Raw genomic sequence first — 13,792 nt, forward strand, 5'->3', positions numbered from 1 at the left:
CCTGCACAAATTATTTGCTGTAATTTGGACTGGCTAACACAGGGGGTCCTCCAAAACCTTCCTTAAGCTTCTGGAATGCCTGCTCACATGCTGTGGTCCACATTACCTTATCTGGCCTGTTTTACCTTGTCAGGTCTGTGAGGGCAGCAGCTATGGTACTATAACTGGGGACAAACTTTCTGTAGTGCCCTCACCTGCTTTTAGTAACAGGCGTAGGCCATGCATGAATGGCTTTCACTTTGGCAAGTTCTGGCCTGATCTTTCCACTCCCCACTCTATGCCCCAGGTAGGAGACCTCTTCCATATCCACCTGACATTTGGTGGGCTTAATAGTCAACCTTGTCCTCTGTAGTCTGCCCAGCACCTGCCAGACATGTTGAAGGTGCTCTTGCCAGGAATGGCTGTAAATGGCAATATCATCTTGGTAAGCAAGGGCAAAATCTCCTGCTCCTGCTAGGATATGATCTGCCAGCCTCTGGAAAGTCGCTGGGGCATTTTTCATCCCAAAAGGCACCTTAGTGAACAAGCCAAAAGGAGTCACAAAAGCTGACCTCTCTCTAGCACTGGGAGTCAAGGGCACGTGCCAGTAACCCTTGGTAAGATCAATGATGGTAAGATACGTAGTCCCACCCAGCTGCTCTAGGGCTTCATCTGTCTTAGGCATGGGGTAAGCATCTGACTCTGTGTGACTATTTAATTTCCTGTAGTCCACACAGAACCTAGTGCTGTCATCCTTCTTTAGCACCAGCACCAGCACCACTGGGGAGGACCAGGGACTGTTGGACTGCTGAATTACCCTTAGTGCCAGCATTTCCTGCATCTCCTCCCTCAGAGTCTGTTTCACTCTCTCAGGCACCCTATAAGGGGCCTGTGTAAAAGGCCTTTGGGGTCCTGTATCCACCTGGTGCTGCACCAGGTGGATGCACACTGGTTTCCCGGTGAACATGTCCCCAAACTGCTGTAACACTGCTGGGAATTCTCAAAACTGGTGCTGCAATCCTTCTTTAGTACCAGCATCACTGGGGAGGCCCAGGGACTGGTGAACTCCTGAATTACATTTCCTGTATCTCCTCCCTCAGAGTCTGTTTGACTCTCTCAGACACCCTATAAGGGGCCTGTGTAATAGGCCTTTGGGGTCCTGTATCCATATGGTGCTGTACCAGGTGGGTGCACCCTGGTTTCCTAGTGAATATCTCCCTAATCTCCTGTAACACTGCTCAGATTTCTCGAACCTGGGTAAGAGATAGCTGCTGGAACACTGCTACCCCTTCCACTGAGGTGTCAGTCTGAGCCTCACTGAGGATATCAGTCAGCAGATCCCCCTCAGACTCTTCCTGCAATCCACTGCAAATACTCAGCACAAGGGCCTCCCTATCATGGTAAGGTTTCATCATGCTAAATGGTAAAGTTCATGCCCCTGACTTCTGCCTAGTGTTTCCACTATGCAGGTAACATCACTTGTCTTCTTTAGAACCTTGTAGGCCCCCTCCCAGGCTGCCTGCAGTCTGTAGTGCCTGACAGGAATGAGAACCATTACCTGCTGCCCTACAGCTTACTCTCTAGCTCGAGCATTCCTGTCATACCAGACCTTTTTCTGCTGTTGGGCCTCTGCCAGGTTCTCCTGGGCCAAGCCCATGAGTTCCCTGAGCCTTGTCCTGAAGTTTAGAACATATGCCACAGCAGACTCCTGGTGAGATTCACACTCACTATCCAACTCATCTCGAATTAAATGTAGAGGCCCCCTCATCCTATGCCCATACATCAACTCAAAGGGTGAAAAAGCTATGGATTCCTGTGGAACCTCTCTGTAAACAAACAACAGCGGGGGTAAATATTTGTCCCACTCCTTCTTAAACTGGTCTGCAAATGCCCGTAGCATGGACTTGAGTGTAGAGTTTAACCTCTACACAAGACCATTAATCTAGGGATGGTAGGGAGGGGTCTTTAGGTGCTTCACTCCACAGTACTTCCACAGACAAGCCAGCAGGTCTGACATGAAATTGGCACCTCTGTCAGTCAGTATTTCCTTTGGGAAACCTACCCTGCTGAAAATCTCAAATAAAGCATTTGACACTTTTTCTGCCTCAGTGGAGGACAAATCCACTGCCTCAGGGTATCTTGTAGCATAATCTACTACCACTAGGATATACTTTTTCCCTGTGGAGCTTGGGGTACTCAGAGGCCCCACAATATCCATAGATACCCTCTGAAATCTCTCCTCAATCAGAGGCAATGGTATCAAAGGAGCTTTCACCTTGTCTCATGCTTTGTCTACATTTTGGCTGTGCTCACAGGTCCTGCAGTACCCTGTTACATCTCTGGAAATCCCAGGCCAATAAAAGTTATGCATAATATGCCTCTTTGTACATTTTATGCCCATATGACCTGCAAAGGGAATATCTAGGGCTATGGCGAGAAGTGCCAGATGTTAGCCTCTAGGCACTAGCAACTGCTGTATTCTCCCGCCCTCTAGCCCTTCCTCAGGGGTCCACTCTCTATACAGTAACCCTTTGTCCCAGTATACAGATTTCCCCTTTCCTTGAGAATCAGGTGCCTCACTAGTTACCTGCCTCAGGCCTTGTAATGTAGGGTCTGAGATCTGAGCCTGTCTCAACTCTGTCTTTGTAACCCTTCCCAGCTCCCCTTCCACAGGAAGTCTGGTATTCTGTGACAGCGATGCCTCACTGTCAGCCTGGGTACTACTACTCACCTCTGTCTTTGCAGTCACTCTGTCCAAGGGAACATTAGTACCCACAAGCAGCTGTGGCTCACCTACAGTGCCACTGCTACAGGGTAGCTCCCTCCCTGAAGTAACCACCTCACCAGTCCTAGCTGCAAGTGTGCAGAATGTCTGGGTCTCCACCAGACTACCAGACCCACATGCTTGTCTCCAAGCTGGACTGCATGTAATTGCATAAACACATGGTACTGCCTCATCAAAATCCTTCCCTATCAGGACATCTGCAGGATGGTAGTTTGGTACCCCTGTTGTCTCAAGGCAACTTTCTGTTGGCATTTTGTCATTCCCACTTACTGTCTTTCTCACCTTTGTTTCCCCAACTTGTCTCTGTGGCCATCTGTATGCCACATGGCCAAACTGGTTACATTCAATACATTTAACCCTAGGCATTGGACATGTACCTGGACTAGTGGCTTCCCCTGCTACTGGCAGATTCTGTTAGGCAGTCTGGGCTGCCCACTATGTGTTCCATTACACCCATGAGCAGCACTGGCTGTCCCTTTCCTGTGCAGGGATGACCTGCTTGCTAGGTATAGGTCTCTCTTCTTCCCCAACTCATCTGCAGTAAAGCATTGTCTATCAGCTAACCAGATCCTCATGTCCTCAGGTAAAGTCCTGAGGGCTTGTTCCCTCACCAAGAGGTCTGCCAGCCCTTCAAAAGTGCATCCACTCACCCAACTAAGAAAATAAGTTCTCATTTCAGCAACATATTCAAACACACTTTCATCTGCCTTGTGTCTGTGCTCATGAAATCTTTTCCTATAAGCTTCAGGTGTTAGCTTAAAAACTTCTAGCAAAACAGTTATTTAAAACATTATAGTTTTAAAAGTCAACATCAGATAGTTTGCACAGAACATTTACAGTTTTACCATGGACTAAGGGGGTCAGGAACCGTACCCAGAGCCCTTGGTCAACATTATACTGTTTGCATACCCTCTCAAACGTATGCATGAAACTATCAATATTATCCCCCTCTGTAATCGGTGGAAGAAATTTTCTGACCTTTTTTGCTTCTGGGGTTCAGTTACTCCCTTCCCCATTACCTCCATGACTCTGGTGAAGAGTCAGCAACTCATTTTCCTGTTGCCTCTGCCTCTTCTTCTCCTCAGCTTTCAGGTGTAGGAGTTTCTCATTCACTAAAGCCTGCAGACATCACAGTTTCTCATTTACTTCACTCTCCAGATGCCTCAGTCTCTCTGCTGCTTCTATTTCCAAATGCTTTGCCTCCAACTCAAGTCTTTTTAGCTCCAGATGGATTTTTAAGTTCTCTGTAGAAAGGTTGAGCTGCCCATTCTCAGAGTGATGTACATTGCCACATCCATTCTAATCATCCTCCTGGTTGCTATTCTCTGATATAGCTCTGACCAAAGCTGCAATCATGTCTTCTTTAGTCAGGTTTCCATGTACCAGTCCTCTAGCCTGGCACATCTCAGCCAAGTGGCTCCTTGTCAGCTTGCCATACTCCTCTGCTGACATGCTTGCATGCTCTCCCTGACTAACTAAGCTAATAAAAGAAATAAAACAATTGTGATCTGAACTCTGAATGTTCACTACATGGCTGATTTAGAGTACAAAAACACCTTCAGTGATCACTGTACACAAGCTACAGGAATTCACTATCCCCACCACTACAAATCAATTAATATGTGATGTGGCTAACTCACCACTATCAAACAATTAATATGTGATGTGGATATCCCACCACTGCCAAACAATTAATATGTGATGCCCATGCACTGGCCCAGTAATCAAGGAGCCTCAATCCTCACCAGTAGCATCAGTGAGGGGCGTCCACATTGCGAGGATAACAACCACACACTCACAGTAAAGTACAATTTCCCTTAAGAGCACACAGAGATCACAATCAGTCTGGGGCTAGTTTTTCCCTTTCTCTCCAGATCCATAAAAAGACTTCCCATTGGCACAGCTACAGGGTTCAGATCTCAGCTGAGTGGTCAAGCCAAAACCTCCAGCACTCTCTATGTCCAACCAGTGCTTTGTGTCCCTGCCCAAGTAGTTGACACATGCACACACTTTGAGATTTGAGTTATATACAAACACAGACTGTACGGTAGTGCCACCTTCCATCAACCACCCGTATCAGCTACTATAAATTCTGTTACCAAAGGGTGTCCAATTCTATTGTGCAAGGTTATTGTTATCCAGATAGTAAGTATGATGAACACCAAGGCTATTGCAGTGGCTTGTACAGTGTCACCAAATACATGAAAGTGCTATAAGAACTTAAATATCTCTACACAAAACAGCCACAGTTAAAAGGTTTAAAAATATTTAATAATAAATAATACAAATACAAGACAATATTCATTAATTCAACACAGTGACAATAGAGAGTTCAGAAATCACAGGAAATAATTTAAAACAACATTGTAGGACAGCCTGACATAAATATAGAAAACAGCTAGACTGTGTCTTTCGGCTTTTCCCGGTTAGGGGTCGCCACAGCGGAACTCCGGTCTGCTAATGATTGGTAGGTGATTTTTACGTACCGAGTTACCAGCTCTGACTCACAACCTTCAACGAAGCTACGCCCATTCATGCATGCCTCCACGCAGAAGACGCTCTAACTGAGAATCGAACTGGACAGCGTCTTACTATGAGGCGACAATGCTACCGCAGCACCACCACCGACTAATCTTGCTATTTCTATTTATCTCTAAGAGAAATACTAAGATCTAAATCCTACTTACAGTGCAAAGTGCTGGTGAGATGTTGTCAGCTTCTGAACAAAATACAAGATGCAATCTCTTTCTCTTGAGATAGTTCTTAAATCGATAATACACATTACTGCTGAGTAATTTCAGATTATATCATTCTTGTCACTTCTGCTTAAGTTTCCCAGGCTCACAGAACTTAAAATTTAACATTTCTTTGTGATCTGCCACTGTAAGGAAGCCATAGCAATAAAGGACACTTTACATGTGAAACCAAGTAATTATCTCTGTCTTAAGATAATAGAAATAATTTCCATCTGCAGACATCTTGTCTCCTAGCTTGAGATCACAGGGTGCACGGTGTTAAGTTTTTGAAGCTCAGCACATAACACAGCATTCTTACATTTGTCAAACAAGCCTGTGGATCATATTAATATTTATAATGACATGGACTTTTTTACAAAATTCTATCTAGCTAGGCTGGCAGCCTCTCAGTTTATCACAGTACCAAAGCAATGAGTAAAAGATCACACAGGAAATCCAATTGGTTAAAAAAAACACAAAAATAAAAATCTAGCAAAGCTAGACGTTCACTGTGTGATACCTTAAACCTCTTGTAACAGAGGCAACATGGGATATATGCAAATTTACCCTTTAAGGATATCAGGTGTTTCAGTTAAATGGCAATTCTGAATGTCTGGACACTCAGAATTGCCATTTAGCTGAAACATCTGACATCCTTAAGGGGTCATTTGCATATATCCCATGTTGCCTCTGTTGCAAGAAGTTTAAGGTATCACACAGTGGAAAGTCTAGTTTTGCTAGATGTTTCTTTTTGTGTTTTTTTTCTCCAATTGGTTTTCCTGTGTGACCTTTTTTCTCATTGTTTTAGTTTGTTAGTTGGGATATTTTGTTGATACCCTAATGTTTATGGATATCAGTTGGGTATGACAACTCTGTGTTTCCAACAGTCAAACATTTCTGTTATGCCGCGCCGATGATGCTATATGAAGGTAGAGACATGCATGTCTACAGCTGGAGGGTTTGACTTTATTGGCCTGAAATTCTCCATAAATAGACTTAAAAAAAGTCATGGACATTCAGGATTGCCATTTAGATGAAACACCTGATATCCTTAAAGGGTAATTTGCATATATCTCATGTTGCTTCTGTTACAAGAGCTTTAAGGTATCACACAGTGGAAAGTCTAGCTTTGCTTGATTTTTCTTTTTGTGTTTTTTTTTTTTTTTTAATCAGAGTACCAAATAAAACTTGCTCAAAGTTTACTTGAGAAAGTTGCCAGAATAATTTGTTGTGTAAGGAAAACGGTTTACCTTTGAAACCTCTAATCACAGTGGTTCGAGTGCTCATATGAATGACTCAAAACCACAAAAATGGACATGTCGACGGACCTTAATGTTCGAAAAACAGCAAATCGAAAAGCGGATTTGCTGTTTTTCAAACATTAATGTTGAAAAAAAAAAGTGTAAAGCAGTAGCGCAAGTTGCACCCCCCACACCCCCCTACTTTATTATTCTAACTCCAAGATTGCACTACAGCGGGGAAAGGAACAATTACCCGATCCCCATTATATGTTATCCACCCCAGAATGTCGAAAGTGCAATGAGCAAAACTCACTGTGCATTCGCTCATTGCACATTCAAACCTTTTTCCGTATGGCGTTTGCAAACTTTGCAGACTGCCTTTCGGGCATTTGCGGTTCGCCCTTGTGCATTACGCACATGTAAAGGTAAAACAGGAAGACTAATTTTCTTGATGCACTTACATTGCTTTGTTTTCCTCTTCTTTAGTTGCTGTGTTATTTTGCTTACATTTATTTTCATGGTATTTTAGAAGATTCTGGTAAGGGCAATCAGCAATAAAAATGAAAAAACAAATGCCTTAATTGATTACAAAAATTTAGAAAAAAATCTTGGCAAAACTTTCATAGGGAATGCTTAAAACCAGAGCATCACAATTAAGAAAAAAACAACTCACCATCAGTAGGAAGAAATCTACAAACATCAAGTCATCTGATTAATTAAACATTTCCAATTATTTTTCTTATTCTGTCCTTTTGGTGCAAGCTTGTTATATTTTAAAGTAAACGTACTATGATTGTAAGATATGTTTTGTTAATTGTTTTTAAGTTATAAGGTGATGGAAGGTGATATTTTAATTTAATTAAAAGGGAAAATAATTCAACATTTTCTTTAGACAGCAGCAATAATAAACTGCTAATAAACTAAGGAAATATAGTTCTTATTTTCATCTGTATAGGTTGTTTTTATATGCTTTTTTTCCCTGCGTTCTCTTTTTTTACTTCAGTTTTATTGTAATTTAAATCTTGTATTTAGAGTTCTAAATGTTCTGTGCTATGTCTGTAGGTAAACCTCGACTTTCTTTCTAGAAATCTAGGGAAAATTAATTACTTGTGCATTGGGTGAGTAAATACCTACTGGCCCTATTGTTCAAGGTAGCAAGCCTAACCAGTTAAATGGTATCTTGTTACAGTTACAGCAGCAGCTTATTATGTGATGAAATGTGATTATTTGGTATTTATTCATGCATAGATTTCTTGTTGTACTATAGTGTGTAAGGGGAGTTTAATTCCCTACTTTGAAAGAAGCCAAATCTGTTTATATATAGTCAGTATTGATCTACAAACTGAACATCCAGTGGAAAAGCAACAAGTGGAGCTGCGGTTAAGGGTGACTATGATGCTATCTTCCAAAGAGCAGGCTGTGGTAGAGCCTAAGTAATCTGAACTGTAATAAAGAGACAACTGCCTTTGTCACTAATATCATGGAAACAATGGCACCTATCAAATTGTGGATAGGGTGTGGGCCCGCTTGTTATGGTGGGGGTAAGGATTGTGGATAGGGTGTGGGCCCACTTGTTATGGTGGGGGTAAGGATTGTGGATAGGATGTGGGCCCACTTGTCATGGTGGGGGTAAGGATTGTGGATAGGGTGTGGGACCGCTTGTTATGGTGGGGGTAAGGATTGTGGATAGGGTGTGGGCCCACTTGTTATGGTGGGGGTAAGGATTGTGGATAGGTGTGGGCCCACTTGTTATGGTGGGGGTAAGGATTGTGGATAGGGTGTGGGCCCACTTGTTATGGTGGGGGTAAGGATTGTGGATAGGGTGTGGGCCCACTTGTTATGGTGGGGGTAAGGATTGTGGATAGGGTGTGGGCCCACTTGTTATGGTGGGGGTAAGGATTGTGGATAGGGTGTGGGCCCACTTGTTATGGTGGGGGTAAGGATTGTGGATAGGGTGTGGGCCCGCTTGTTATGGTGGGGGTAAGGATTGTGGATAGGTTGTGGACCCGGTTGTTATGGTGGGGGTAAGGATTGTGGATAGGGTGTGGGCCCATTTGTTATGGTGGGGGTAAGGAGATTGAAAGTGATGGAATGGTCTGACCAGTGCAATGGACTAAGTAGTCTTTACTTTTCACTTGTTTTTATTTTTAATTGTCTGCAAGTGTTTCTACTCAATAATCAGGGTGTTGCAGTACTCCTGTCATTAGGAAAATATTATTAGACTAAGATGATGGTAATAAGAATTATTCCAATTAAGATGCATTTCATATATCTAATTATTTACTTTTAGTTTCTGATAACTGAAAATATCTTACTGATATCCAAATGTGCAGTTTTCAAGATGATCTAGGATGCTTCATGTGTATGATTATTTGGCCAAGCCATTAGTTGTACCCCTGCTATGTAGCATTTCTGATTGCTGTCATTAACTTGTGCAGTACTGCACATAAAGCATTATGTTCCTAACTAAGGTAGTCAGAATGTGTTTAAAGTTTCTTCTTTGGTTATATGTTGAAAAGTGTTATACGGTATAGCTCTTCTAATTTTAGACATATGGGACAGTATTACGACACACTCTTTGTGGTCTCTTTTTCCATTTGAGAAGCTACCAACCATGCTAGATTAATACCTTACACAGATACTGATGTCTTTAATAGCAAACATCACATTCAAACAGTAAAGTTGTCACTTTTACATGATGTCAGATCTCGGAGGTGAGCTGAATACAGTGATAGCATAGTGAAAAAGTCTAGTGACTTTAGCCATTGACATGGCGTTTTAAATTATTAATTAATAATTAATAAATAATCATTTAGATAGTTTCTGTTATCTGAAACTAATCAAAGTAAAGATACAATGCACTTTCATGCATCAGAGGAAAATATATGAAATGTCTGCAATATTTTGCTAGTTCACGCTGCAATCACATTGAACTGTGTACTATTCTCTGGTAATATGAATTTTTGGGAATGCTGCAGCCTATATTGGTTATGTAGTATTAATATAAAACTAATAATCATTTTCCTTAGTTCGGTTCAGAAGGATGATGATGACTATGAAGATTACACAGCCAATAAAACATGGATTTTGAATCGAAAGGTGCACGAGAGTGATGTAACTCGCATTCTGAATGGCTTATTGGAGGGCTATGACAACAAACTTAGGCCTGACATGGGAGGTATGTACACTCATCTATATAAGGATAGATGTTATATGGGAGAGGATGGTTATTGTAGAATATTAATATATCTTCATCTGAAATACATCTGTTGTGGTGGGAATTTATTTTGCATTAAATATGGAATCTTATTTCTCAGCTTCAAATTGTAGCTTAAATTCTAAGCTTCAAATCCTAGCTTAATTTATGAAGAAGAACAGCTAAAGCCAATCTACTTAGCAGTCTGGAAAAGATAAAAAAATTGCACACACTTAGTGTTTACATCACGCTTCCTGTTTTCAAAGAATAAGAATAAGAAATATGAATCTAAAGGCCATCACCTTGATATACAAAATGTGCGGTCTGTCATGTTACAGGCTTACACTGCACTACAAAAAATTAGTACCCTTTGCATCGGTCCTTCATTAATGGAGTCAGTGTGAAATTATGTTATGGTTTATTATGCCAGAATACTGTATAATGATGTGTATGGGAATGAGTAATAAAATACTATCCAGACTGTCAAACAGTTGTAGTAGTCTATAAATGTGCAATAGTCTTTGAAATCACTATGTGCTGGGTTTTTTATGGTTCCAAAAGTCTGGATTTTGGAAGGTATTTTAAGGTGTTCTTTTATTTACTGAATTACACATTTAGCCAAAAGAGCACATTTATCACAATCTTGAATCATTTGTTTCTCTGGCTTACATGTTCCCTAATTTGAGTATCACCAGGCAGTCCAATAAAAAAGTTAAATCACAAAACATTTAGGATAGGTATGGATCATTGCTTGCATTTGCCTGCTTGGCAAATGTATATCACAGTTTTCCAGCAAGATGCACCTGTTCAAACTAAATACTAATAAGTAGGGCATCTCTAGTAATATAGGTCTTGCACCTCTCCTGATGATAGAAACATTGCTTCTAGAATGCACCCCAGGTTCTAGCATCATTAGATGTTTATCATATTTAGATCACCACTGGAGTTGCCCTAGCTATATGGGCTATATCCTGCATAGGGTATAACAGTTGGCCTAGTTTCAAACCTTCAGGGGACCTTCCACACACCAAAACATCAGTCAGCTGAAGCAGAGATGACTAAAAAGACAGGTTTGGGCTCTAAGCCCTTTCAAGCTTCCTTGCTGCTGAAGAGAAGGTTCCTCCAAGCCTATTGAGGATTGACGGTCAGCTTGGGCTGTTGCATTGCTGGGCAGATAAGTTCCTTTGGGGAAAAAAAGAACTTCCATTTAAAAAAATATTTATTGCATAACACTCTCCCATTTAAGAAAGATATTTTAAAGTGTTTGTGTTTTAATGGACTGTCATAAAACTGTACTTTACTTTTAAATGAGAGTTCTCTTTTTTTCCTGTCAGTTTAAAATTTGTTTAAAGTAATTGAAAAACATTTTTTTCTATGGAGGAATTGCATTTATTTTACTTCTGGAGGAATGGCAAAATATTTTGAAGTGATTTTTACTGTGCTTTTATGTGAAAAATTTGACTTTTAAAGACTTAAAATTTACCGTTGCTTGCTTTCTGCAAAAAATGGCACTATTTTCAACATGACCATGGAGCAAACTGTTGGTCCAATGGTCAGTCCTTCTTGAAGCCACAAAAAGAAGAAGTTAAGCAAACAGCCTTTGCAACCACAGCAAGCTAGCAATCTGTCTCAGCTGCAGGTGGCTAACTCTGGTGTGGCCATTAGTTGTACCTCTGGCCACTCATCTTTTATCCCGGATCCGTCTGACATAATACCTAGAGTCACTATGGACCAGAGGTTAGGCATATCCTCTATAGCTGTTAGAGTCCCCTCAGTGGACAACCAGTGGAAAGCCACTTTGTCAGTCCTGGGAGAAGAAACAGGGAAGGCTTTCCTATTGTGCCAGAATGCTGTGTCCATCTCTGGAAAACCAGCTACTGCCTTTAGTAGCACAATTTGCCCCATTTCTCCTGTCAAAAAGAAACAGAAAATCAAGCATGTAACTAGTCACAATCAATTTTCTTTAGAATGGAGTAGTTTACTGGCTGTAGTTTGGAATTTAATTCAGGCTACTGATTATTCTTGTAAAGTAGTTTCTGGTAAAAGAAAGATGGAGTCCCCTTTTCCTGAAGAGATTCAAGAACAGGAAGATGCAGGGATGTACTCAGGGTTTTTTACTCATATTTCTAATTGAGACTCAGAGGAGAGCTCAGTCATCTAGTGTACTTACTGCCACTATGGACCAAGGGTTAGCCATGTCCTCTGTGGCTGCTCAGGTCCCTTCAGTGGACAAGGGAGAGACATTCCTGTCAGTCCTAGGAGTGGAAACAGGTAAGACCTCCCTGTTTGGTCAGAATGTTGAGCCCATCCCTGGGGTAGTTGCTGTTACCACTGATAACACTGCAGGCCTCATTCTTCTTGTAAAAAAAAAATGAAAACTAAACATGATGTCCTCAAATTTACTTAGACACGAGTTGTTTACTGGGCCTGGCTCAGGGTTTAATTCAGGCTATTGATCCTTATGTAAAGTAGTTTCTTGTAAAAGAAGGAAGAATATCTCTTTTCCTGAATTCTGCAATTCTGAATTTGGACAGGAAGATGAAGGGACAGATACAGGGTTTTCTCCTTGAATTTTTGATTCAGAATCAAAGGGAAGCTACTTTCTGAATCTCCCTGTGGAGGTTTCTCTTTCTCTGAGACTATTTCCAGAATATGCTACTGTTTTCAGTAGGAGAATGCTAAAGTTCCTCAGTCCCTCAGAAAATACTGTGAATTGTTACAGAAGGAATTTCCAATAATTTCACCCATTCTTCCACATCCATTAGCTTTGAGGATGGGTGTGTTACTGCCTGCCAATTTTCCTGATAGCCAGCAGACTGTAATGTTTAAAGCTCCTCAACCTTTTAAGCAGCTATAACTTTAATTGATCCTACTGCTGCTAAACATTTAGTTCGTCCCAATTCTTATCTTTCTGATAAGGATGGGAAGATTATAGATAAGTATGGGGAAAAAAGTGTACGCTTCTGTAACTTTGATTTCCATTATTTTGAAATATTCATCATATCAATCACTATTGCAGTTGCCTTAACTATATGGGTTACATCCTGCCAAAGATATAATGGATGGCCAACTTCCAAAGCTTCAGTGCACCTTCCATGCACCAGAACTGTCAAACAGCTCAAGCAGCGCTGACTGAATGACAAGTGTGGGCCCTAAGCCCTTCAGGCCTTTAATACTGCTGAATCCTCCGAGGATTTTCAGGAGTGATGGTCGGCTTTTGCTTTCCTTTGCTGGGCAAATAAGTTACTTTGGGGGTGGACTTCCATTTTATTACATTTATTGATCTTTTCTTACTTTCCCCTTCAGGAATGTTATTTTAAAGCTGGGAGTGTAATGTCATTTTATAAGGAGCGCTCATTTTATTCGTCAGTTTAAAAGTAGTGTTAGCTAACCGAAAACATATTTTCTGTGGAAAAATTGTTTATCATTCCTTGGTGGGGCTATCATAGAGTTTAAAAATGCTTTTTATTGTGTTTTCTCCATCAAAATATAAAAAATAAAATAATTTTTGTGGACTACTAGTTTTACCGACATCTGATGCTTGTCTTTCCATGGAAAGATGCACCTATTTTTGGCTTCACCATAGAACAGAAGACCAGTCCCACAGTCAGTCTTTCTTCCAGCCACAAAAAGAAAAAAGTTAAGCAACAGCCTTTGCCATCACATAAAGCTAGCAGTCACAAGTTGGTGACTCTGCTGTGGCCATTTGTTGCACCTCAGATCACTCATCTTTTATCCCAGATCCTTTGATGTAGCACCTGCAGCCACTATGGTCCTGGGGTTAGGCATGTCCTCTGTGTCTGTTGGAGTCCTGACAGTGGGCAAGGGGAGCTATTCTTGTCAGTCCTAGCAGAAG

General features: G+C 41.2%; 1 protein-coding gene across 2 annotated transcripts in view; it reads left to right on the forward strand.

The window, feature by feature from the left end:
• Positions 1-13,792, forward strand: part of LOC122800073 (gamma-aminobutyric acid receptor subunit gamma-2) — an 854,805-nt gene that overhangs the window by 416,893 nt on the left and 424,120 nt on the right. For both annotated transcript variants that reach the window (XM_044069578.1, XM_044069579.1), the window contains exon 2: positions 9,770-9,918. In XM_044069578.1, the coding sequence (XP_043925513.1) occupies positions 9,770-9,918 (149 nt within the window). The remainder of the gene's footprint in view (positions 1-9,769; positions 9,919-13,792) is intronic.

This window comes from Protopterus annectens, chromosome 4.part0 (genome assembly GCF_019279795.1).
Source record: "Protopterus annectens isolate FY-2018-M chromosome 4.part0, PAN1.0, whole genome shotgun sequence".
NCBI lineage: Eukaryota > Metazoa > Chordata > Ceratodontiformes > Protopteridae > Protopterus > Protopterus annectens.